Source organism: Oncorhynchus tshawytscha, linkage group LG06 (assembly GCF_018296145.1).
Source record: "Oncorhynchus tshawytscha isolate Ot180627B linkage group LG06, Otsh_v2.0, whole genome shotgun sequence".
NCBI lineage: Eukaryota > Metazoa > Chordata > Actinopteri > Salmoniformes > Salmonidae > Oncorhynchus > Oncorhynchus tshawytscha.
In genome coordinates, this window is record NC_056434.1 from 77,507,853 (window position 1) to 77,532,242 (window position 24,390).

The 24,390-nt window shown below is 46.3% G+C and overlaps 1 protein-coding gene across 6 annotated transcripts in view; it reads left to right on the top strand.

Annotated features, from left to right (window-relative positions):
- Window positions 1-24,390, top strand: part of LOC112253121 (GDNF family receptor alpha-1) — a 105,671-nt gene that overhangs the window by 78,141 nt on the left and 3,140 nt on the right. For all 6 annotated transcript variants that reach the window (XM_024425055.2, XM_024425053.2, XM_024425057.2 and 3 more), the window contains 5 exons: window positions 10,308-10,659; window positions 12,755-12,864; window positions 14,509-14,643; window positions 20,805-21,004; window positions 24,068-24,115. In XM_024425055.2, coding sequence (XP_024280823.1) covers window positions 10,308-10,659; window positions 12,755-12,864; window positions 14,509-14,643; window positions 20,805-21,004; window positions 24,068-24,115 — 845 coding nt within the window. The remainder of the gene's footprint in view (window positions 1-10,307; window positions 10,660-12,754; window positions 12,865-14,508; window positions 14,644-20,804; window positions 21,005-24,067; window positions 24,116-24,390) is intronic.

Below are 24,390 nucleotides of genomic sequence, written 5' to 3' on the forward strand. Positions count from 1 at the left end.
AGCAGGTGCCAGGCGCACCGGTTTGAGTGTGTCAAGAACTGCAGCGCTGCTGGGTTTTTCACGCTCAACAGTTTCCTGTGTGTTTCAAGAATGGTTCAAGAACACCCAAAGAGTCCATGCCCCGACGAATTAAGGCCGTTCTGAGGGCAACAGGGCAGGGGTGCAACTCAATATTAGGAAGGTGTTCTTAATGTTTTGTACACCCAGTGTATATACTGTATATATTCGGGACTGACTCAGACATTGCACATTCTGATATTTCTTAATTTCTTTCTTTTTACTTTTTGGATTATTTGTGTATTGTTTGTATTGCTAAGTATTCCTGCACATCGGAGCTAGAAACACAAGCATTTTGCTGCACATGTGATAACATCTGCAAAACTGTGTATGCAACCAATAAACTTTGATTTGATTTGATAACTTTCTGCATGCCCTCTACGCTTGAGTGATTCAGCACTGTCTGTGACTGATATTAATTCACCTTGAGCCCCTGTGTCTCTACAGCAAACTGTTCCCCAAAGCTAGCAGATGGGGACGCATACAGGATTTGTGTGGGAATTTGTTTTTTAATTTCTCCCTTCTGTTCAGACACATCATTATCTATCGATCAGCCAATTATTTACCCTCAGGTTATATTGCCAGTCACCCGCATCAGGGCTGGCACGCCCACTGAGATGCAGGTTATATGGAGGGAGGTCAAGGCTGTACAGGTGAAAAGGTATACTATCCATATGGAAGGTGTAATTACAGTCTACTGTAAGTAGGTTGAAGCCTTGGTTTAATCAAGTCCCTCCATTAAGGTGTTAGAGGGATGGGACTCACAGTCTGCCAAACCTGGCAAGCTACACGTAGAAAAACAGGATCCAAAAGGGTTCTTCGGCTGTCCCCACAGGGGAACCCTTTTTGGTTCCAGGTAGAACCCTTTTGGGTTCCATGTAGAACCCTCTGTGGAAAGTTATATTCAAAGGGTTCTACTATGGGGACAGCCGAAGAACCCTTTAAGGTTCTAGATAGCACCTTTTTTTCTAAGAATGTAGAGTAAGGCTCCTTGTGGATTTGTGATTAACCCCACCTACTGCTTACCATTTAGTCAGTCCTCTCTCCAATGCAGATGTGGATATAAAATGAGAGAAAAAAATCAGAATATGATTGGAAATGTCACACTGTATTTAACTGGTTGGTGTCAGAGTTACACCAATAACTCTGTGGAAATACAGAGATAGGATAACGATCATAAAGAGACAAATAAAGATGCCAAAGATATTTTGGCAAGTCCATTATCCATAACAATCTCTCCAGACGGATCATCCCCCAAATATTCTGCCTTGTTTTCTTATCCTGTGGATTGGAGGAGGAGACAGAGGTCATTACTCGACCTAAAGTCCCGTCGTAATTGAAATTAGGGAGGGGGTTGGAGGTAACAGGCGACATGATAATCAATTTGAGGCTGTATCGGAAACAAGAGCTGCTGGGGTGCTCCAGCTCCCTATGAAGAGACCAGATGGCCCCAGCCGTGTGTGGGCCTGTGAAGGGTGGAGGGGAGGGGAGGGGAGGGAGGGAGGGAGGGGAGGGGTGGGGAGAGACAACGGGAGGGAGGGAAGGAGAGCATGTGCAGGAGGGCTTTTTAGGGTGTGAGGATTTTTAGGGTGTGAGGATTTTTAGGGTTGTGTATGCGTGTTTGCATGAGAGACAGTGCCATCTGCCAGCAAGACACTTGGGGTTCAGCAGATGTGTTCTCTGACACTGGAGGAGCCGCAGGGAGGGATGAGGAGAGGATCTCGACACACTGCAGTCTACCTCTGTGGGAGGGAGGAGACAGACGGCTGGGTGACTGGACAGCTGCATGGCACATGACACCCACATACGCACATACACACCGTACCAAAAATGCGACACACACACACGCACATGTCCACACATACTAATACATTATACATACTCACATGCTCACACAGATAAACATTGAGCCTGTTGACACAGATACAGATCTCTTGATACAGATCTCTTGCCCCAGAGCTCTGGTTTTTGCCATTGGGCCCTGAGGGGAAATGCCCTTTTGGGGACACAGGAGGGGGTGAAGGTCTGGTCAGGGCTGTCCTCATTTGGGTGGTGTCTGGCTGACTGTGGTGAGCTGTTATGGCCAGTGACAGACAGACGGACAGACTGACTGACAGACAGACTTCAGGGCCAACAGGAGAGGCAGCTCGCAGGAAGCTGTAGAGTACTTATTTCCAGAAAGAGTTAATGTGTCTGGTCATTGAGCAGAGTAGAAGATAGCAGCACAGACAGACAGAGTGAAGGAGAACTTTCAGATTTCAGTGAAAGGTCACCGTGAGCCCCGGCTGGCAGACCAGCCCGGCCAGTCATCTGGGATTGGCCGCAGGGACCGGCCCGGTACCCTGACTGCACATCTACGACCTTTAGAGAAGACACTTCCTCTCTACAGCAGTGTGTTAGTGTCTTGACTGAGGAGCGGGTATCCTACTCTAGTCTTCACAGGCTTTAGTATCTACCAGTTTTCACTCTTTCCTGGAGCTAAGATTATCAAATGAAATCAAAGTGTTCGAGAGTCTTACTCCCTCTTGGTTTATGGGTGTTGCTGCTGGTGGCAAGCACATACAAGCCTGAAAACTAGCAGACACTGTGGTCCTCGATGACACGAGTGTGACACCCCTGTAGAGCAGAGTTGTGACAACCCCTAGGAGCAGAGTGTAAAGGCTGCCTCTTAGTTTGGTATAACACCACCTCTGTTACCATGGAGAAACCACTGGACCATCCACTGTCCTCATCAAGAGACGTGTTGAATCTTATTAACACTATTTTCGGAGCACGACACGCACCGCTCATCCCAAGCCGGATTCTACCAACCAACCGCTCCTATTTTTAATTGGCGCTCATTAAAGAAAAATGCTGTTATTGCTCCATTTTCCTAAAAAAGTATCTCGAAACGGTAATTAACGTGGCATCTGTAAGAAAGCTGGCAATTAGCGAGACCTGACAGATGAGTAGGCCGTGGTGCCGGATGCTTTGATGACTCTGAAGTTCGGGAGAGCTGCATATTTGTTTTGCTTTAAAGGCTGCGGAGAGGAGGGGCACTGTTTGATTTAGGGCTAGAAACAGGGTAGCAGTAAATGGGCTCCTTGCTATCAATCAGCAGCGGCCAGGAAGAGATTAATATACAGTTGGCAAGGTTCCTAAATGATTAATTATTATTATTATTATTAATACATTATTTACTGTACATTTGTAACGGCTTTCTTCCGTCGAAGGAGAGTCGGACCAAAATGCAGCGTGGTTAAATCGATACATCTTTAATGATGAAGAAACACGATGAAATACAAAACAAGAAACGGAACGTGAAAACCTATACAGCCTGGTGAACACTAACACAGAGACAGGAACAATCACCCACCAAACACTCAAAGAATATGGCTGCCTAAATATGGTTCCCAATCAGAGACAACAAGAATCACCTGCCTCTGATTGAGAACCGCCTCAGGCAACCATAGACTTTGCTAGAACACCCCACTAAGCCACAATCCCTAAACCTACGAAAAAACCCCCATACATAAACACAACACAAAATAAACCCATGTCACACCCTGGCCTGACCAAATAAATAAAGAAAACACAAAATACTAAGACCAGGGCGTGACAGAACCCCCCCCCCAGGTGCGTACTCCCGGCCGGGTCCGGGTGGGCGTCTGTCCATGGTGGCGGCTCCGGCTCGGGACGTGGACCCCACTCCAACCAAGTCTTAGTCCCCCTGTAACACGTCCTTTGATTGGCGACCCTCGCAGCCGACCTTGGCCTAATAACCCTCACTGGACCCCACTGGATTGAGGGGAAGCTCGGGACTGAGGTGAAGCTCGGGACTGAGGGGTAGCTCGGGACTGAGGGGTAGCTCGGCACTGAGGGGTAGCTCGGCACTGAGGGGAAGCTCGGCACTGAGGGGAAGCTCGGCACTGAGGGGAAGCTCGGCACTGAGAGGATGCCTAGTACCGAGAGGAAGCCCAGTACTGAGAGGAAACTCAGGCAGGTAGTAGGCTCTGGCAGATCCTGGCTAGCTGGTGGTTCTGGCAGATCCTGGCTGACTGGCGGATCCTGGCTAGCTGGTGGTTCTGGCAGATCCTGGCTGACTGGCGGATCTGGAAGATCATGGCTGACTGGCGGATCCTGGCTGACATGGGAGGCGATCTCTTCCAGCCAGTATCTCCTCCCAAGTGTAACAACCCTTGCCATCCAAAACGTCTTCCCATGTCCATTCCTCCTTTCGCTGCTTCTGCTGTCGCTGCCTGTCACCACGCTGCTTGGTCCTGGTGTGGTGGGTGATTCTGTAACAGCTTTCTTCCGTCGAAGGTCGGACCAAAATGCAGCGTGGTTAAATCGATACATCTTTAATGATGAAGAAACACGATGAAATACAAAAACAAGAAACGGAACGTGAAAACCTATACAGCCTTTTTTTATTTTTATCGATACATGTTTAATGAAGACAAAACACGATCAATACAAAACAACAAACGGAACGTGAAAACCTATACAGCCTTTTTTTATTTTTATCGATACATGTTTAATGAAGACAAAACACGATCAATACAAAACAACAAACGGAACGTGAAAACCTATACAGCCTTTTTTAAATATTTTTTTAATAAAAAAATAATTTATTATCTTCAATACCATTCATTCTTTACAACTCATAATTTTCATACATACTCAAATAATGGTATTTTAATTTAACTAAACAAAAACCCCACACAAAACCTCAGGGGAGCATCTTCCCTCCCCGTCACCCTACAAACTACCCTTCCCTATCTCCCCGTCCCAAATCTATCCCCTTGCAAATCTAAATGACACCCAGCCCTAAACCCCCCTTCCACCTCTCCCGAGCAGCGTGCTGCCCCCACTTCCTCTCCTCCCTCTTCATCCTCCCCCTCAAATCTCCTTCCACCCTCCTCACTACCCCTTCCACCCCCCAATCTCTCCCTGTCTTCACCATGTTCTTCCTGGCTTCCCACAGCCCCCGTTTAAAGAGACTCATGAGAAGCCAGAGCAGAAACCTGTCCCTATCCGTCCCTCTCGCTCTCCCTACACCTCTCTCTAACCTGGCCCACGTCAATACAAAATCCCCCCTTACCAAACCTAACAACACCCGTGCCCTAGCCCATACTACTCCGACAAAGGCACAGTCCCAAAAGACATGGCGCACAGTCTCCTCCCTGCCACAAGAGGATCTTGGACAGGTGGGGGATTGCACCAAACTTTACCGGTACATGATGGAACGTACCGGCAAACACTTATGGAGGCTCAACCAATTCAGGTCCTTGAGCCTGTTGTCCAGACCCCGCGCCTGCACTCCCTCCCAGACCACTTCCGAGATGCCCACTACAGGCGCCGGACTCCCTGCCTTTCTGACCTCCTCGTACAGGTGCCTGTGATCTAAACCTACTCGGGCAACTTCAACCTCAGGGTGCGCACGCAGCCACTTGGCCGCATGACCAAAGTGCCACGGCAGCTGTTCCGCCCGAGGACCCGTGTTAGACCACACCATTACGCTTCTCGCCTGATACGAGAAGAACACCCGCAGGAGGTAACCGGACGGGTGTATCACTGGATGAGCAAGCTCCGTTAACAAGAAAGAAACAAAAATTGTGTCCAGCTTGAGGGGGAAATGTGGTACCCCCCTACCTCCCTCCCCGATGGGACAGATCTTGCGTGCCCTGGCGACCCACTCGCACCTGCCACTCCACATGAACTGAAACACAAGCCTCACTAGAGGCCTCCTCAGACAAGCCGGCAATGGGTAGATGTACGCCAAATACAAAAGAGACGGCAACACATCCACCTTTAGGACCAGGACTTTGCCCATAAAAGACAAAAACCTAGCCTTCCACATTGCTAGCTTCCTCTGTACCACTGCGAATACGCATGTTCCAGTTTAACGTCGCTGAGCCGGAGGTCTCAAAATGGACCCGAGAATCCTCAGGGCCCCCTCACAGAGATATAACCCCCCAGGCACATCCGTTCTACCGCGCCATCTTCCGAAAAACTTGACGGAAGACTTTGCATGGTTCAGAACCGCTCCCGACGCTTGGGTGAAATCCCCAAAGATGGCAAGGGACCTTGTCAGGCACGAGTCCTTGCACAGTAGCAAGGAAGTGTCGTCGGCGTACTGCGTCATCTTAACACGCAGCCCACCACTTCCAGGGATCAACAAGCCTTCCACCCCTGTGTCTGCCCTAATGCCAGCCCCCAGAGGCTCCATATACAGAACGAAGAGGAGAGCCGAGAGTGGGCACCCCTGCCTGACCCCAGACGAGAGGTCAAAAACGTCACCCAAGTAACTATTTACACTAACTCGGCACCCCGCTCCGACATATAATGTACGAATCCATCCTATGAACTTCTCCCCAAATCCTAATCGACCTAACACTCTGAATAAAAAGGATCTATTCACGCGATCAAAAGCTTTCGCCTGATCTAGCGCTGCTACCATTAAAGGCAGTCCTCTATCTTCAACCCAAGCGATGGAGTCCCTGATTAACTGTAGGTTCCATCTAATAGAGCGGCCCTCTACCCCGCACGTCTCATCCTCATGGACGACGTAGGGAAGGGCTGTGCGCAACCGGTCTGCTAAAACCTTTGCAAGTAGCTTGTAATCTACACACAGCATGGTCAACGGCCGCCAGTTGCCAAGGTCTGTTACTTCCCCTTCTTATATAAAAGTGACAGCACACCAGCCATTGATCCCCCGGGACCCCCGTCTCAAGGATGGCCTTCAAGACTTCGAGGACCACTGGTCCAAGTATACCCCAAAACTTGAGATAAAACTCAGCCGGCAGCCCATCCATCCCAGGCACCTTCCCTTTTCCCATCCTCCTAAGAGTGCTCTCAACCTCTTCTAGTGAAATCCTCCATCACTTCTCTAATGTCCTCCGGCAACCGCCTGGACAAGTGTTCTAAAAACACATTTCCCTGCTCTACATCTATTTCCCTTTCCTTAAATAAACCTTGGAAATGATCCGTTGTCACCCTGACCATATCCTCTGGTTCTCTAACTATACTACCATTTTCTTCCCTAACGCCATGCATTACCTTCCTACTCTGTCTGGCCCTAACCGACTTAAAGAACATAGCAGAACAAGTCTCATTGTGTTCTAGAAAGCCACTATGCGCACGCTCCAGGAAAGCTCGAGCCTTCCACTCCTGCAACTCCCCGAGCTGCGCCTTTAGGGTTGCGGATCTCTCCCAGTCAAACGACCCGCCGAGGTTGCCTGCCTCGTACTCGAGTTCAATTAACCTTTGGATACGATCCACCTCCCTCCTCTCCTCCCTTTTTTTTTTCCTCTTGCAATACCCTATTATAAAAGCCCTAATCCTCACCTTAACTAATTCCCACCACTCTAACACCCCCTCGCACATGGACCGGAGGCCTTCAAGCCTCCAAAAGAAACCATAAAACCCGTCAACAAAAGCCTGCTCCTCCAGCACATCCCGATCTAACTTCCAGTACCCCCTACCAAAGAGGCAGACTGGCGACCCCACCTGCAGGAGCACCCCGTCGTGATCCGAAAAGAAAACAGGCAACAGCCGCCCAGACAACTTACCCAAAGACCTGGGTACAAAAATATAGTCGAGCCTCCGCTCAACCCCCCTGGAGTTGCGCCATGTAGGACCGGCCATTTTCGGAGTAGTGTGCAGACCACCATCAACCAGACCATGGCAAGCCATTAGCCTGGTGATGGCGCCTGCACTGCTATCCACCCCTATTCCTAAATCTGTATTAAAATCCCCCCCTATCACTAATTTCCTATTTGTGACACACAGGGGCGTCAGACAGTCCACCATCTCCCTCCTGTCTGCCACCACCTGTGGCCCATACACCACCACTAATCTAAATTTACAATCCCTTATCGTGACATCCACCCCTATAACCCTCCCCTGCATTACCACAAAAGAATCCTCCACTTTTACCTCCCTGTGCCCACACAAAATCCCTACCCCGATGAGTGCACCCCCAATACCCCAAACCGACTCCCCCTTGTCCCACTCCCTCTTAAACCTACTAACATCCCCTCCATCCCTCAGGTAAACCTCCTGTAAAAAACTAAAATCAAACCCCACACCCTCCAAATAACTAAAAACCGCCCTCCTCTTAACCAAATCCCTTAAACCCCTTACATTTAAACTAACAAAAGTAAAATTAGACCCCATGAAATAATAAAATAAAAACATGTAATACACTCAAATTCTAAACCCAGACAGAAAAAAAAATAAAAACAGGAGACTCACCCGATGCTCCCCTGCTCCATATCTACCGGTGAGAACACCATCCGTACTCCCGACATCCCCCCCCTTCCTCCATCTCACCAACCCAGGATGCAGGAATAGTGTTTGGCTCCGGGGTGCCCTGCACCCTGGGTCTACCCCCACACTCCTCCCCCTCCCCAGTGCTGCAGCTGGTTTGGAAAAAAAATCGGGAGGCTGAGTCCCCAAACAAAAACTCCCCACCTCCACCTGTACCCAGTCCTGAGTCTTGTTAGGTGTGTCCCCACCCAACAGAAGTTGAGGGCCTGGGGAAACCAGCAGCAACCCAGAGGTTTCTCCCACCCCCATCACTCTCTTGGCCATCCCCTCCCTCTCACTGTCGGCCAATCGCACCCTCCTCTTCATTCTCTTCTTTGGTGATGGCGGCAGTGGAGAGATACCACCCTCCCCCCCCCGCCAGCTCCTCCACCATACCCCTCATCTCTTCCACCAGGGCACTTTCCCCCCAGTCCACTTGCTCTTCCACCGTCTCCTTCTCCAACACTCCTCCCTCGCTTTCTTCTCTCTCATGCTCCTCCACTCGGTTGCCTTCTTCCGCCACTTTTCCTGGTTCTCCTACTCCCGTGCCTTCTGTTTCCTTCTCTCTTCCATCCGCCGCTTCTTGCTCCTCCTCCTTCCTTGCGGCCTTCCCCTCTGGACCTGTACTCTGGTCATGAGGCGTGCTTCCTTCCCCTCCTCTTCTTCCCCCATCCCCGCTCCTGCTCCCCCAGCCGCAGACGCATATGACCTCTGACGGGCCGGGCACCCCCGCCACAGGTGTGCTGACGAGCCACACCCGTGGCACGCCTTAGGCTTGTCACAATCCCTCGCCTCGTGTTCCTCAGATCCACAAAATCTGCATTTTTTTGTGCTGCACGGAGCGGATATGTGGCCGTAGGCCATACAACGCCTGCAAAATGGGGGCTGACGTGCATAAAACAACATCCCCCTGTCAGCCCCTAGGGAGAACATAGCAGGAGGATGGAGGTAGCCACCATGTCCCTTTGGGTCCTCCCTGAGGAGGGCCTGGAAGCCTCTCCTCCCATTCCAAAACCCAAGGGAGTCTTTGAGGTGCCTTGCTGAGGAGACGTTATCCATGTATCTCCCCAGAAAGGCCCTTACCTCTTCGTCCTTAACGTATGGGTTGTAAATGTTGACAGTTACAACCCTAAAGTTGTTCTTCGCCAGGCTTGTTATTTCATAGTGGCTCATCGGCCTCTCACCTCCCACTGCTCTTGCCCTTCTCAGGATATCATCGTGTTTCTCCTCTGTATATAGTGCCACGACGTATGCTCCCTCCAACGAGTTGCCTTGGAAACAAAACACGTCCTTCACCGTCAGCTTTAGAATCCCCATCAATATTATCCTTCCAAAAGTTTCCCGTCCTAAAGGCTCCAATTCCTTTTCCTTCCAAGCAAACCGAATCGTGTTGGCCAGCCCAATCCCAGGGACCGACCGTGTTGATGTATTTTGCACCATCTCCGCAAGGAGAATGGCGCTCATTCTCTTCTCTTCCAAAACAAGGAAAAAAGAAAATCCAAAGTGACTGAGGCTATTTGGTGCAAACTAACACAGAGACAGGAACAATCACCCACGAAACACTCAAAGAATATGGCTGCCTAAATATGGTTCCCAATCAGAGACAACGAGAATCACCTGCCTCTGATTGAGAACCGCCTCAGGCAACCATAGACTTTGCTAGAACACCCCACTAAGCCACAATCCCTAAACCTACGAAAAACCCCCATACATAAACACACCACAAAATAAACCCATGTCACACCCTGGCCTGACCAAATAAATAAAGAAAACACAAAAGACTAAGACCAGGGCGTGACAACATTGCTTATTTTTCCATCCACTCCAGTATAAGTTTAGTCACGTGATGCTTAACTCTCTCTAGCACTCCTGTTCATATTATAGACAGTTTTATAAAAAGAGTTTACCAACCCAGAGATGATGGAAAATTACTAACCCTGTTGTCCTTTTCATGACAGGCGAGCCCGCGGTGACGAGGGAGAACAACTGTCTGAACGCGGCCAAGGCCTGCAACCTGAACGACACGTGTAAGAAGTACCGCTCGGCCTACATCAGCCCCTGCACCAGCCGCGTCTCCACTGCGGAGGTCTGCAACAAGCGCAAGTGCCACAAGGCCCTGCGACAGTTCTTCGACAAGGTCCCGCCCAAGCACAGCTATGGCATGCTGTTCTGTTCCTGTCCAGCCGGCGACCAGTCGGCCTGCTCTGAGCGCCGGCGCCAAACCATTGTACCAGTCTGCTCCTATGAGGACAGGGAGAAGCCCAACTGTCTCTCCCTGCAGACCTCCTGCAAGACCAACTACATTTGCAGGTACACTAGGATAAACAGTTGTCACAGTGCACAAGATTGTACACAGGCATCAAACATATAAGATGGCTAACAATCACATAGTCTCACGTGTCAGACTCACACCACATACCAACCATTGTCAATGTATGGATAAAACTACATTCCAGTCAACAACAGTTAATTTTCTCAAACCCTTCCCGATAGCATCCTCTGTAATATAAAGAGGTGCTGGAGACAGATTACACATTCTAGCTCGGCACCAAAATGGAGGGGTGTCTAAATAAACAGTGTGGAGGTTGCTATCATGCTTTCAGAGGTGTTGAGAAACTTACCTGTCCCTGAGAAAAACACCATAAACAAACCTATTAAGATAACTGGAGGGAGGATCTTGGGAGATTGCATCGGAAATAAACCATCACTATTCACTAATGCATGAAGCAAACACTAAATCTACCTACAATAACTGAGAGTATTCAAGTTAAGCAGTGAAACACTCTGCTTTTCTTTCTGAATGCTCGTCTTTTCTGAGACAAGTGATTCATTTAGCTGTCATGTAGCAGTATTCTGGTTAGAATTACTGGGCGGCGGAGTGGATGTGTTTGGGTTAAGTGGCATCTGTTTCATTGGCAGTAATAGAGGCCATATTGAAATGCAGCGGAACGGACTGGACTCAATGAGTGACGTCTGACATTGTCTCTAGAACCACAGCACTCTGTCTGGGATCAAATGGAGGCATTAGTGCAAATAAATTGGGTCCATTTGGATTCCAGCCTCAGGGCTGTGCATTCTCTCTCTCTATCAGGCTCTCGCTCTCTCTCTCTTGCTGTCTCGCTCTGTCTAACTCTCTCTCTGTCTCACTCTCTCTCTCTCTTGCTTTCACTCTGTCTCACTCTCTCTCTGTCTCACTCTCTCTCTCTCTTGCTTTCACTCTGTCTCACTCTCACTCTCTCTCTGTCTCACTTTCGCTCTCATGCTCTCTTTCTCTCTTTCTCTCGATCGCTCTCTCTCTGTCTCACTCTCGTGCTCTCTCTCTCTCTCTCTCTCTCTCTTGCTCTCACTCTGTCTCACTCTCTCTTGCGCTCTCATGCTCTCTCTCTCACGCTCTCACTTCTCTTTCTCTCCCTCTATTTCTATCTCCCTCTGTCCGTCTGTCTCCCTCTTTATATCTCTTCCTTTAGCTAAATGTTCTTGTTCTCACTCTCTTCCCCTTCTCAACAAATGTGTAACACTAGGTGGTAGTAGGTTTTCCAGCTGTATCATGAGCTTGGTATCCAGAGCTCCTCTCTGTTTGTGGGAGGGATTATAAGACCAGGCATACCTACCTGCTGGCTGCTCCATCACCCTATGAGAGTGGTATTGCTAGAGAATGTCCAGTCATCTGGTGATTTTCAGTACCTATAATGTTCTCTTTGAAGTAGAAAGAAGAATCGATATAAGTTTAAATATTAGACATGTAAAAAACAGAACAGTAAGCAGAATCCATGTGGATGAGGCAAGGTAGACCAATAAGACATGACTGGTCTGGGCCATTGCTGATCTTGTGAAGGCTACTGGACATGCACATGCATGAATCATACATAGACAACATTGACCTGAACTTGTGAAGACCTTTGGACAGGAACATTAGCTAATCAGTTATAGGCACCATTAGACCTGCAGTAGGAGTGTGCATGTCACGCCACCAATAGAATCTATGCCCCAGTGTCTGAGCCAATAAGAGAATGGAAACTAAGCAAGACAACAAGATTCATAAAGTGGAGTGACGATCTTATGTAAGGGTAAGACTGTATAAAAGCCAAGTACTAAGAATGGATTCAGTTCTTCCATGGAATTGCTCGGCTTTGCTACTTTTTGTAATAAAGTCTGTTTGAATTCACAAGCTCCGGTATCTGAGAAATATTTGATTCAATATTTCCACGACAGTATCACAGAGTGGAATCAACAGCTCTCCCTCTCCTCCAACTAGCCCAGGAACAGATTGATGAGTACTGTGTGTGTGCGTGTGTTTATAAACCGTACCAATCAGTACCATTGCTTTTGCTTTGTCTATTTGACAGTCACAGTTAGTCTTATAGGGGAGATGAGATAGTTCAGAGGTTTCACTGTTGTCTTTCAGGTCCCGTCTGGCTGATTTCTTTGCCAACTGTCAGTCTGAGCCACGCTCCCTCTCTGGCTGTCTTAAGGAGAACTACGCTGACTGCCTGCTGTCCTACTCTGGCCTCATCGGTGAGTTTCTCCCTTGTTTCTATTAGTCAACCTTTCCTCACACACATTGATGGGTCTCACTATGGTCTTTCATTTTCTCACTGAATCCTCATACTGTCCCCTGAATGGCTCTCCTACCTGTTGTTATAGTCATGTGTCACAGAGTCCCTTCACCCCCCTCCTATCCTCTCTCCAAAGGGGTTATTCCACTGTCCCCATAGGATAAGCCTTTTTGGTTCTAGAGAGAAGCATTTTTGGTTCCACTGAGAACCCTTTTGGGTTCCATGTAGAACTCTCTTTGGAAAGGGTCCTACATGGAACTCAAAAGGGTCCTACATGAAACTCAAAAGGGTTCTACCTGGAACCAAAAGGGTTCTACCTGGAACCAAAAAGGTTCAAAGTGTTCATTTTCTAAGAGTGCAGCGCAGCACAACCCAACATCACACCACTTCATCCTGCCCCTCCACATCATTTCATGAAATTAGCTCATTGTTCCAGAGGAAACCAAGGAAGCCAAGACTCATAGTTGCAGACAACGCAGTAGAGCGAAAGAATGAGTGTGTGAATGACAGGAGGTTGGTGGCACCTTAATTGGGGAGAACGACCTCGTGGTAATGAATGGAACAGAATAAGTGGAATGGTGTCAAATACAACAAACACATGGTTTCTATGTGTTTGATGCCATTCCATGTACTCCGTTCCAGACATTATTATGAGCTGTCCTCCCCTCAGCAGCCTCCTGTGGTGTGAAAGAGATAAAGAGAGAGGGGGAATGTGGGAGAAGATTTGTCTCCTTTATCTTCCCCTTCTCTCTGCTTCTGTGTGCTGAGGGAACCATCCTAGCTCAATCCATCACATTTTCCTGACTAGCACAGCTGTTACAGATAGTCCACACAGCAACCAACAAAATGCCAATTCATTTTGCCGCAAAACAAAAAGGGCTTGTTTGGACGGACGCCAGTAGGGGAACAATGCATTAAGGGAGCAAGAAATCACTGACTGTAGCTATTTAGTTTTCTACAAAGCTGGAGAAACCTAATTCTTCTCACTGCCTTTGGAAATACTTCATATTGTCACTTTTGAAAATACTCCATTATGTTTTCAGTGTTATGTGTTGATGAGAGAATTGGATGAAAATAGAGCTGGAAGAAAGCTTTTGCTAACAGTTGCAGTATGATAGGGATTCACCATTCACTCTTTCACCATACCTCATAACCAGCCAATGACCAGCCAAGAATACCAATAGGTTGTGGCTCTGCCACAGAGGATACCATGTCTATAGCAAACCAAACAGAACAAAAAAACTTCCTTTAAAGGCCCAGTGCAGTCAAAATTCCGTTTTACTGTGATTTGTATAATACTGTACAACAGCTGATTAAACTAACATTGTTTAAACTAACACAGGACCTTCTAATCAGCTGTTTTGCATGGGCGGGAGTTTTGGCTTTACAAAGAGAGTTTCAAACCTCACTGCCAATAACAGCTAGTTTTCAGTTTTCCCCTCCCCACTCAGACCACTTCCAGACAGTCCAGCTAAATTCTTACTATTCTTGTCCAATTTAATGGACATCTTAAGGTACTTAATTGTTACCCGAAAATGATTTGATATTGATATAAAAACAGCTGCATTGGGTAATTTATTGTATTTCTTCCCCCTCCCAACAGGTACCGTGATGACGCCCAACTACCTGCGGTCTCCTAAGATCAGTGTTGTCCCCTACTGTGACTGCAGCAGCAGTGGCAATGGCAAGGAGGAATGTGACAAATTCACAGAGTTCTTCACAGACAACAGCTGCCTCCGTGAGTGACTGACCGCGCATCTCCTGTCCTCTCCTCTCATCTTCATTCTCATACCATTTTCCTGTCTCCTCCACTCTTTCATTGCAGGTCTCCTGACAATTATTCATCCCTCTCTCATTGTTCCTTCCTTCATCCTCCCTCTCTCAAGTGATGCTCCATTTCTCCTGTGAGCTTTTTGGCGAAAATCAGAGAGAGAGGAGGAAGAAACAGAAACAATGATAAGGCTGTGTGTGTGTGTGTGTGTGTGTGTGTGTGTGTGTGTGTGTGTGTGTGTGTGTGTGTGTGTGTGTGTGTGTGTGTGTGTGTGTGTGTGTGTGTGTGTGTTGTGTGTGCGTGCGTGTGCACATTAATAATAATAATGTTCTTGTGTGAGTGACTAGTTCCCCGGAGTAGCTCTCCTGGATCAGCGATAGCCAGGGCCCAATTTTTCAAAAGTGATTTATCCAGATTTTGCCTATCGGATATGATTAAATGCATAGAAATAGAATGAATAGAATGGTAATCCCCATTCAAGCCAATGATTTGTCCGTTCTATTCATTATTTTTCTATGCATTTAACCCTGTCCGATAGGCAAAATCCAGATATATCACTTATTTTTTTTAAACTGGGCCCTGGGCATTGTCTTCTAACTTGGTGGCCCTCCTCTCACATATCAGACAGCTTTAATTAACCACCCCCCCCCCGTCCCACCCCTCTCTCTCTCCATCCACTCCCCCGCCACAGCAATTCCTTCTTTAATAAATACAGCTCCTTCACTATCACAAGGTGCCAGGCCTCTGGAGATAGCAGATCCATGGCTGTGGTGCCTGTCTTTGTGCAATCACAGCTCAACTTCCTCTTCTGTGTTATTGGTATGGCATTGTCTCTCAGCCCTTTTCAAAGCCAGTAGGATCCACTATAGTCACGCTCTCACCGACCCTATGGGGAAGTTTGTTTTCACTGTATTATAGAGATAGTGTTATATATAACATTTTGTTCCTAATGTGACAATGTGCATGACACAGCACTATCACAACAGAGCAATTTCTTTAGGGGAATTTCAGTGTCATTGAAGTCTATTTGACCTACTGCTATTGAGAAGGATTTGGGTTTTAGCTTTGAGAAAGAAAGCCATTGAGTTGGAAAGATAGGTTTCCTCCCACAATGTACCAAAGGTCCAGCATACACGTCTGCAATTAGACCAACGTCAGTTTGGCAGAGAGGAAAGGGAGGAGTGTGGACATCCGTCCAGCGTCATATCCGTTCATTTCCTGACGTAAACATTTCGCAAGTGAGTAGTTTGCATTCGCCATGACGTTTGTGTTACAGGCTGACAACCACTGACTGGCTGTGGCTAAAATTAGCCTAGATATCTGCGTCCGCATTGTGTCTGCCAGTAAACACATTCCGCCTTTGTCATGTTTCCGAGGGGATTATTTTGTCCCTACCCAAACTCTTGATTTTTTGGGAGAGCTGTCTGTCTGAAGAGCACCTTCCCTGAATATTTGTTCTCCTGGCAAGAAAATCTGACATGATTCCCAGAACTAGTACTGTCCTTAATAGGAGTGCTTTGCTGTCACTACACGTCTCTGTGCTCCTCTAGACATCCAGGAAGAGCCTGTGAAGCTTGTCCGGGTTAAACTGTGTCCAACTCTCCCTCTATTCCATTTTACATTCATATTTTAGTCATTTAGCAGACGTTCTTATACAGAGGGACTTACAGTTAATGCATTCATCTTAAGGTAGCTAGGTAAGACAACCACATATCACAGTGTTAGTAAGTACAACTTTTCGTCAATAAAGTAGCTATCATCAGCAAAGTCAGTGCTAGTAAGAAAACAGATCACTTCCTGAAAATCTACACATTTGCTATGAGGGTGAAAGAAAAATTAGCTGATTTTAAGCTAATTTCCTACAATTCTACACATTTTGCCAAGTGACAGACAGAACCATTTTCAGTTTTGTAGCTAATCTCATGCTATTCTACACATTTTGCCAGGGCTTATGACCTCCAGGGAGTTCCTAACTGTCGTGTTCATATGCTATCTGGGGGTGCACCCCCAACGCCTGCGGGCCTGTTCAGTAATCCGGCCCTGAGTGCAAGTGTTGAACATAGACTAAAGGTAGGGTGGTGCAGTTCCCCTTTCTGCTCCATAGACAAGCACCAGGATGATGAAATGGATGTGAGCTTCAACTGGGAGCCAGTAGAGAGTGTGGAGGAGCGGGGTGACATGGAAGAACTTGGAAAGATTGAACAGCAGGCGGGAAGAGTTTCAGGGGTTTGATGGCACAAGCGGGGAGCCCAGCCTCTGATCCCCTCAGAGTACCAAGGCATGGCTAAATCCCCTCTCTCTATCTCTCTCTGAAACTAATAAAAACTCATTGTTGTGATTGTGTTGTGACTGTGACGTCATGTTGTAAAAAATTTCACAGCATGAAAATGATCCCAGTCAATAATCGAACGCACGTCTGTGTGGATGGCAGATGTTTCTCTCACCCCACCTCGCTCTTGATTTATCTAGCTACAGTAACTTGCAAGTTTAGCTGTAAAGTTGAGATGGCTTGTTCTCAGAGGTATGCATTTTTAACTTGTTTGTATAGCTAGCTCACTAACTAACAAATATATGCACTCTCAATCAAAAACGTAGTGCCCAAGTCTTTGCAATCGCAAAAATACTCTCCTCACATCAACCCTCAGCGCTTTGACCGCGAGTCCGGGTATTTATATGCCGACCTTATGGCTCAAAAAGCTTCTGATTGGTTAGAGTCAATACTCCTGGCCACCATTAATTGGCAGATGTGTGAAGCAAATGTGTGTGCCCACAGAACAATTTTTCGAGATCGAGGGAGGGTTTGTGAGAAACATCCGCACGAGCGCAGCCATCCACATAAAGAGTTACGTGTGCAATTATTGAACTGGGAACATTTTTACAGCATGACGTCACAATCAGAATACGATCAGAACGATTGGGAACTATTTCACACTGGGAAGATTTTTACATGACATGTGGCGGTCTCGGGGCTACCCATGCAGCTCAGGGGGAACATGTCCGCTCTGTCCGCTTACGGAAAGCTCTTTTGGAAGGCATTAGAAGACAAAGCGTAGCTGCTGATTTGCTTCATCTAATGCTAAGCATACATTGTTCCCAGTTAAGGATCCTCTCCTGCATTTGCCTCTAGGTCAGCAGAGTAAAGTACTGTTGTTCTCTTGCACCATTCTTCAATCCAGTACAGTGATGGTAGTTCAGTATTTGTCATACAGCTTTATTCAGCCATGACAAAAGGCATTACAGGGTTGTTACGTGACCAAAAAAGTTGGAAGTGAGAAAAGAGAAGTAGAGTTACTTCTGCTCGATGGTACATATAGAGTGGTTGGTGGTTCATTTGCTGGTAGCAGTGGCATTGTGAGAAAGAATATCCCAATGGAGAGGTCACACTGAGTAACCGGCAGCATTATCAGCAATCCATAAGTGCCCAGGGGGCATCCACCCTGTGTGCTCCTGAGAAATCACCTAGGAGATCAGTAATGGTCCTATTCTTCTGACCAACAGCCTGAGTGGAACTCCAGTGGGCACATTGGCAAGGCTCCTTTATGCCACGTCTAAGCACTCACTCTTAGTTCAAAAGATCAGAGATTAATGTTAGCTCTCTCCTATAAAAACCCTCTTATCGGAGGAGACACGCTTTTAACTATGTATAACTAGTATATCCAATCCCTATACTGATCGATTGTATCTTTGTTCTGTATGACTATGCAAAACAAACACCAAAACTCTTGACTATTGCAATAATGTCAATGTTAATTGTTAAATAAAGACTACAGTGCCCGATTATAAATTCATGTGCCCGATCATAAATTCAGAGCGTTGTCAGATTGTCCGTTCGTAAATTCGGTGCGTTTCGCTCTCGGAGCGTTCAGAGCGCACACTGGACGCTCTGGCTGAGGAGTAGGGTTAATCTGAGCGCTCTGATGTAACATCAGCAGTCAAGCGCCCAAGCTAACTGGCTAACGTTGGCTAACTTGCTAGCTACTTCTAGACATAAATGAGAGAACACCTCACTCTGACCATTTTACTTGCCCTAGCAGAACTGGCTAGGCTGTTTTCATGTTATCCAGAGCGCTGATGACTGTAATTGCAGCTGGCAAAAATGTAATTACGCTTTTTAGCCGATGTTTACTGACAACGGCCATATTCAACACGTGTTGAGCGTTCGTAAATTCATCAGTTATTCTGCTCTCTGGCACACTCGGACGACAGTGCTCTAAAATCGGAGTAGATAACTAGAGCGATTTTACGAACGCACCTTCAAACTTTTTTTACGTTGGCGAGAAGGGTCGAGAGGGGTGGACACGACACACTTCTACATTATTCAAAATATTGCCTTCTTGCTAGATTAATGAATACAGCCATAGCAAAATGGGCCTATTTGTTTGGTTCAACAGACGGCCATGCGCACTAATGCCTGTCTGTCAGTGTTTTGGTTGATGTAAATGTCACTAAGTGATATGATATCATGGTTACCCATGTGCTGTTTGCACTTGATGAATGGAAACAGAAACGATTAAGTGGCAGATTGTGCAGATTCCAGGCTGTTTGCACACAGTGTGATATTCCCTGTGTTTAAACATGGGATTTATCTCCTCTTGGTAAGACAAACACTGCATTCCTGTGCAGCTGGAACAGCCTGCCGGGCCTTCCTGGGTGTCTGGATTCTAACATTGCTCAGTGTTTGCAGAGTAAAGGTCCAGTGTTAAATCACACTCTCGTTTGTCAGCAAGAATAAGACACAGGGTCCAGTTTGTACACTCACACTCTTAGTAAAAAGGGTTCCAATAGGGTTCTTCAGTTGTCCCCATAGGATAACCCTTTTTGGTTTGAGGGAGAAACATTTTTGGTTCCAGGTAGAACCCTTTTGGGTTCTATGTAGAAACGTGGAAATGGTTCTACATGAAACCCCAAAAGGTTATAACTACAAACAAAAGGGTTCTACCTGGAACCAAAAAGGGCTCTTAAAGGGTTCTCCTAATGGGAACAGCCGAATAACCCTTTTAGGTTCTAGATAGCACCTTTTTTCCTCAGAGTGTAGTCGATGCCTGTAGGAATACACTCATCCTATTAGGAGTGAATTACAGTATGTATTCTCAGGGGCTTGACTGGCAGGTTATACATGTTAGTATTTCTCAAGTGCTGCTGATTCCTCAAACTCCACTGAAAGCCCTGACATTGAGCTAGAGCTAAATAGGAGCTAAACTCATGTACATTATCACAGCACAAGCATTGTGCCTAAATTTGAAACTAGAAAAGCACCCTTCCAAACTAGAAAAGCACCCTTCCAAACTAGAAAAGCACCTCATCAGCCGTGACAGACGACACCGTCTAATGCGGTGTCTCTAATTAGTCTTTGTTGAGAACAAAGCTCCATAAAAGACCTTATCAACAAATTCAATACACTCATCAGGCCGCCGCTGTGCTAGCACAAAGTATTAGTGCACTAGGAAAGGCTCAGTGGCACACCCGCTTTCTTCACCGCAAGATAATGAAACCAGCTTTAATTGATTCCCTCACAGCCAGCATTTAAGAGGTGTGGCCCTATACAGCCTTAGACGATTCAAGCCCAAATGAGCTGACAAGTAAAAAATAATAATAAAAAGCATGTCCGTCCTTTTCCAAAGTGTTGGCTCACAGTTTAAATGGATTCAATGACCCAGGGAAGAAATAGTTGAATTATTCTGTGAGCGGTGCATAACGCTGATCCATCTAGCTTCAGATCTGCCTGTCTGCTTCACTTCAAAGATAGACCAGGAACAGTGTATGCACTCTAATGTGTTGGGTAAAAGGCCACATCATCACTTTGTTATTATTATTATTATGGCCTTAGCTAATATATTCATATCCCCTAGCCAAACTTAAGCACACTCACTAGGTTTGTAGTTTAGAATTTAGTTTTTCCCCCGGTGTATTTCCATATAATTAAATTGTTCTCTCCCACCTATTCCATAGTGTTTGGGAAAGATAGCCTCATGATACCCTTTAGGGGAAATGGATAGTGTTTTACACCAGTAATGGCTTTATGAAAAGCTTTAGATTTTGGACAGATGTAGTATCTCTACATGTGGACTTTCTCTCGCTCCCTCTCTCTACAACATTGATGTCTAACACAGTGTCTGGTCTTTCTGTAGGCAATGCAATCCAGGCATTTGGGAACGGGACAGATGTGGGAGTTTGGCAGCCCATGCCACCGGTGCAGACCACCACCTCCACCACCACTCCTTCCCAGAAGGCTAAGGACCGGTCCCCCAACTCACTGGATGTCGCCACAAACACCAATCACCTCAAGGCAGGGGATGAGTCCCTCTACCACTTCTGTGGAAGCTTGCAGGTGAGGTTTCCAACAGCTGTTTTCATACCGCATGGACCTCCTGTCCTGAAGGCCAACGGCCAAGCATCTATTCTGAGGGAACTATTTTAGCTAGGCGCTGGATTAATTTAAGCATTATTGATTTGATTTGAGAACTGATACTGCCTAATTTCAGCAGAGCCTGAATTAACTGTAAAGGACTAACAGTTGCTCTGCAGTATAGGAGTCTGAGGCACACAGATGGAAGTGTTTGTCTATCAGTGGTGTACACACTGAGTGGAATCAGTCCTCCTCAAAGACAGAACACTCTCCTTCAGTGAGTGAGTCAGCACGTCCTGCTACACACTGCAATTCAAACAGCATATAGTATATTTTATATATATTATATACTCCATCACACAAACATTTCACTCCTACACCTGTTGTTTTATGAAGCATGTGATAATAACATTCGATTTGATTCGATTTGACACAGCATACACACACTCTAGTGCCCTAGAGAATCCCACATTGCCGGCATGTAGTCTTCATTCACCTCAGTAATAAAGGCTTGGTGGTGTCACCGAGTGACAAGGTGACGCGTGGTCACCCACACTGATCTGAATGTCACCGGCTGCCACCCATCTCCCATTAACACAGATGACTGCCTGCCTGACTGCCGGCCAGCCGACCCCTCGCCTGATGAGGTCCTCCGTCCCTGGCTGCGTCCCTGGATGCTCCGCCAGCGCCATTTGAAAGGGCATTCATATGCTAATAGGACAAATTAGAATAGATTACCCCAATTGATCTGGACGGGGGATAAATAGTGTTCAGGTCCAGGGGTGGAGTGGGTTATCTTTGTGATGTTGTCAGGGTGACTCCTGGCTTAGACAACCTGCTGGAGATGGATCTGTCAATGTTACAGACACTGATGTTGTATCAGAGCTCAGAATGGTTGATGGGGCTTTCAGTGATGATTTACATGAGCTGAGGTTAAGATGAACATCTAAGATTGGAACTCGATCAGTGGGAATTTAGTCTTTCTGGTCAAAATACAAAAGGCTTCCACAAAGCAAACTCAGCCACTAAAATGTTTAGAGTTGGGAAGCTCACTGTGTTATTGTTGTTAACCAACAAGGCTACTGTTATAGATTCACACACTCTCTAATCAGAGGAAAGCTCTCACTTCGCAAGGAGTTCCAAACACACACAACACACACACAAATACTTACAGTACTTACACCCAAACACACACACACACACTGTTAGCCCTGTTTGCACTGGAGCATGTGTTGAGCAGGGACGGCTGTCGGAGGCAGACAAGCTCTTTCTAATCACACAGGGGACGGGCCTGTAAGAACATTCACTCGTCTCTCCTCTCATCATCGATTAGAAACCCTCTGTGCTGGTACTGCCAGACAGCTTTAGCACTCGTCCAATGACTCAGGGCCCCACTAGACTACTAGCCAAAAGACAACTTCTCCCTGTGTGAGGATCTCTATGTGAGCAGCTTGAAATATGTGCTTTTTTCTGCTTCCTTTTGTTAATTTTCTCAAATCTAATTTAGCATCACTGTGTATTCCTCAAACTGCCAGGATTTCTTTTCTTTTACCGTAAGCTTCAAACTGAATTAGGAAGGGTTCTTTTTGTCTTGTGAGAGGGTTTTGCCTCACTTTGCCTCTCTTTGTGTGTATTGAAAGTGGCGCAGTCGGAAAGCCTTTTGTCCCACGTCGGAGATTAAAGTCAAAAGGAAGGAGAGTCTGTTGTGTTGCTGCTGAGCCCAGTAGGGCCTGTAGCGCTCCGCAACCTGGGCCTGAAAGTTAAGAGCAGCAAAACAGATCATTCAATGTGGTCCCCAGAAGTGATTCAGTTTTACTTTTGAATAGTTAATGAGTAAAACATATGAATTCAAGTCAGCATTCCGGCATCCACATCCCCAGTGGGTGAAATTGGATGCAATGACGTCTTTTGTAACGTCTTGGTCAGGTTGTATACTGATTGTATTAGAAGGTTTTTTACTTGGTAATCTGGTTGCAGGTTATTAGTATTCAACACCTTACACATACATGTAGTCGTAAAGGATGCAAGACTGATTCTCCTCTGTTCCACATGAAGTCCCGTAGATGATGCATGGTGGTATATCTGAAACAATAACCGCATGCCCAGTCAAGCTGATGGATGGTTTAGGCCAACGGGAGAGAAATGAATTGTGGGACAGCTCTGGGTTCCGTTCAGTGAGCAATGACAAACATCTGTCATTTCCCTCTGCTGTGTCCCATCCAGCTCCCACTACAGCCAAATCCACACACCCTCACACTGTCTTCTACACTCCCACATTACATTGATCAGGACTAGCTATCAGTCTAACTGAATGCCCCAGTCATATGGTGTTGGGCTAGGCATTATACTTGCAATTCTGTGTTGCTTTGATGTTTGGTTGGTCGTAATGTGTTTTCTTCACAAAGTACAGTCCTCTAAACAGAGTATGAATGACGGATATTATTCTTAGTGGCAAGACAAGTTTGTAATACTTCAGACTCACACACACAAACACACACAGTTTTCTCTAGCTCTTACTGAATTTAAAACTACAAGTAGTCTATTGTAAAGCATGAGAGTGGCTGGCTAACAGAGGGCACTGAACACAGGCGACTCATGTAGATCCTCACTTCTGTTTTACTGTTTTCCTTCAAGGTCTTTGTCCACTTGAGACCCTGTAAATACCAGATGAAACTGGATAAGCCTGTGTCTCAGGATATTAAATGACCTACAGCAGCCTTGCTCTTATTCAAGGCAAATTATAAATAAAAAAGATTAAGAAGAGGAAAATCTCAGAGTTTACTGTGACTGGAGACATATCCTCATACAGTCTAGTCTGGGAAATACAGGAAGTCCCATCGCTTTCAAGTCATCTGTAACAAACTGGATCTAAATGCTGTATAAGGATCAACGGCGACATGTGCTTCAGCAGAGATCCTTCCAAAGCAACAAATCACTGATGTTTGAGCACGGCAACAAATTCAAACGGCACACACTCAGCACACACATGAACACACACAGTAGGGTGGTTTTGACCATATCTCTCCATCTCTCTTGGTTTTACAGGCTCAGAAACTGAAGTCCAACGTTTCAGTCGATGGTGTGCTTTGCGTGGTAAGTGTACAGCATATCTACATAGTTTGATTATCCTGATTACTCTTGTTTGAGGAAAAAAAAATATTATACTAAGTTTAAGCCAGAACTATCAACTAACAATTGATTATGACTAAGGCCAGGAGTTTTTCCTGAACACATGACCTAACCAGAAAAATCTGTGTGGATCCTAGTTCATCATTGATCTATGTAAAATTACATGTATGAACAGTAGTGTCGATTTTCAATTACAAGGAAAGACTATGGTAATTACTACTCAGACCCTGATCTCATGC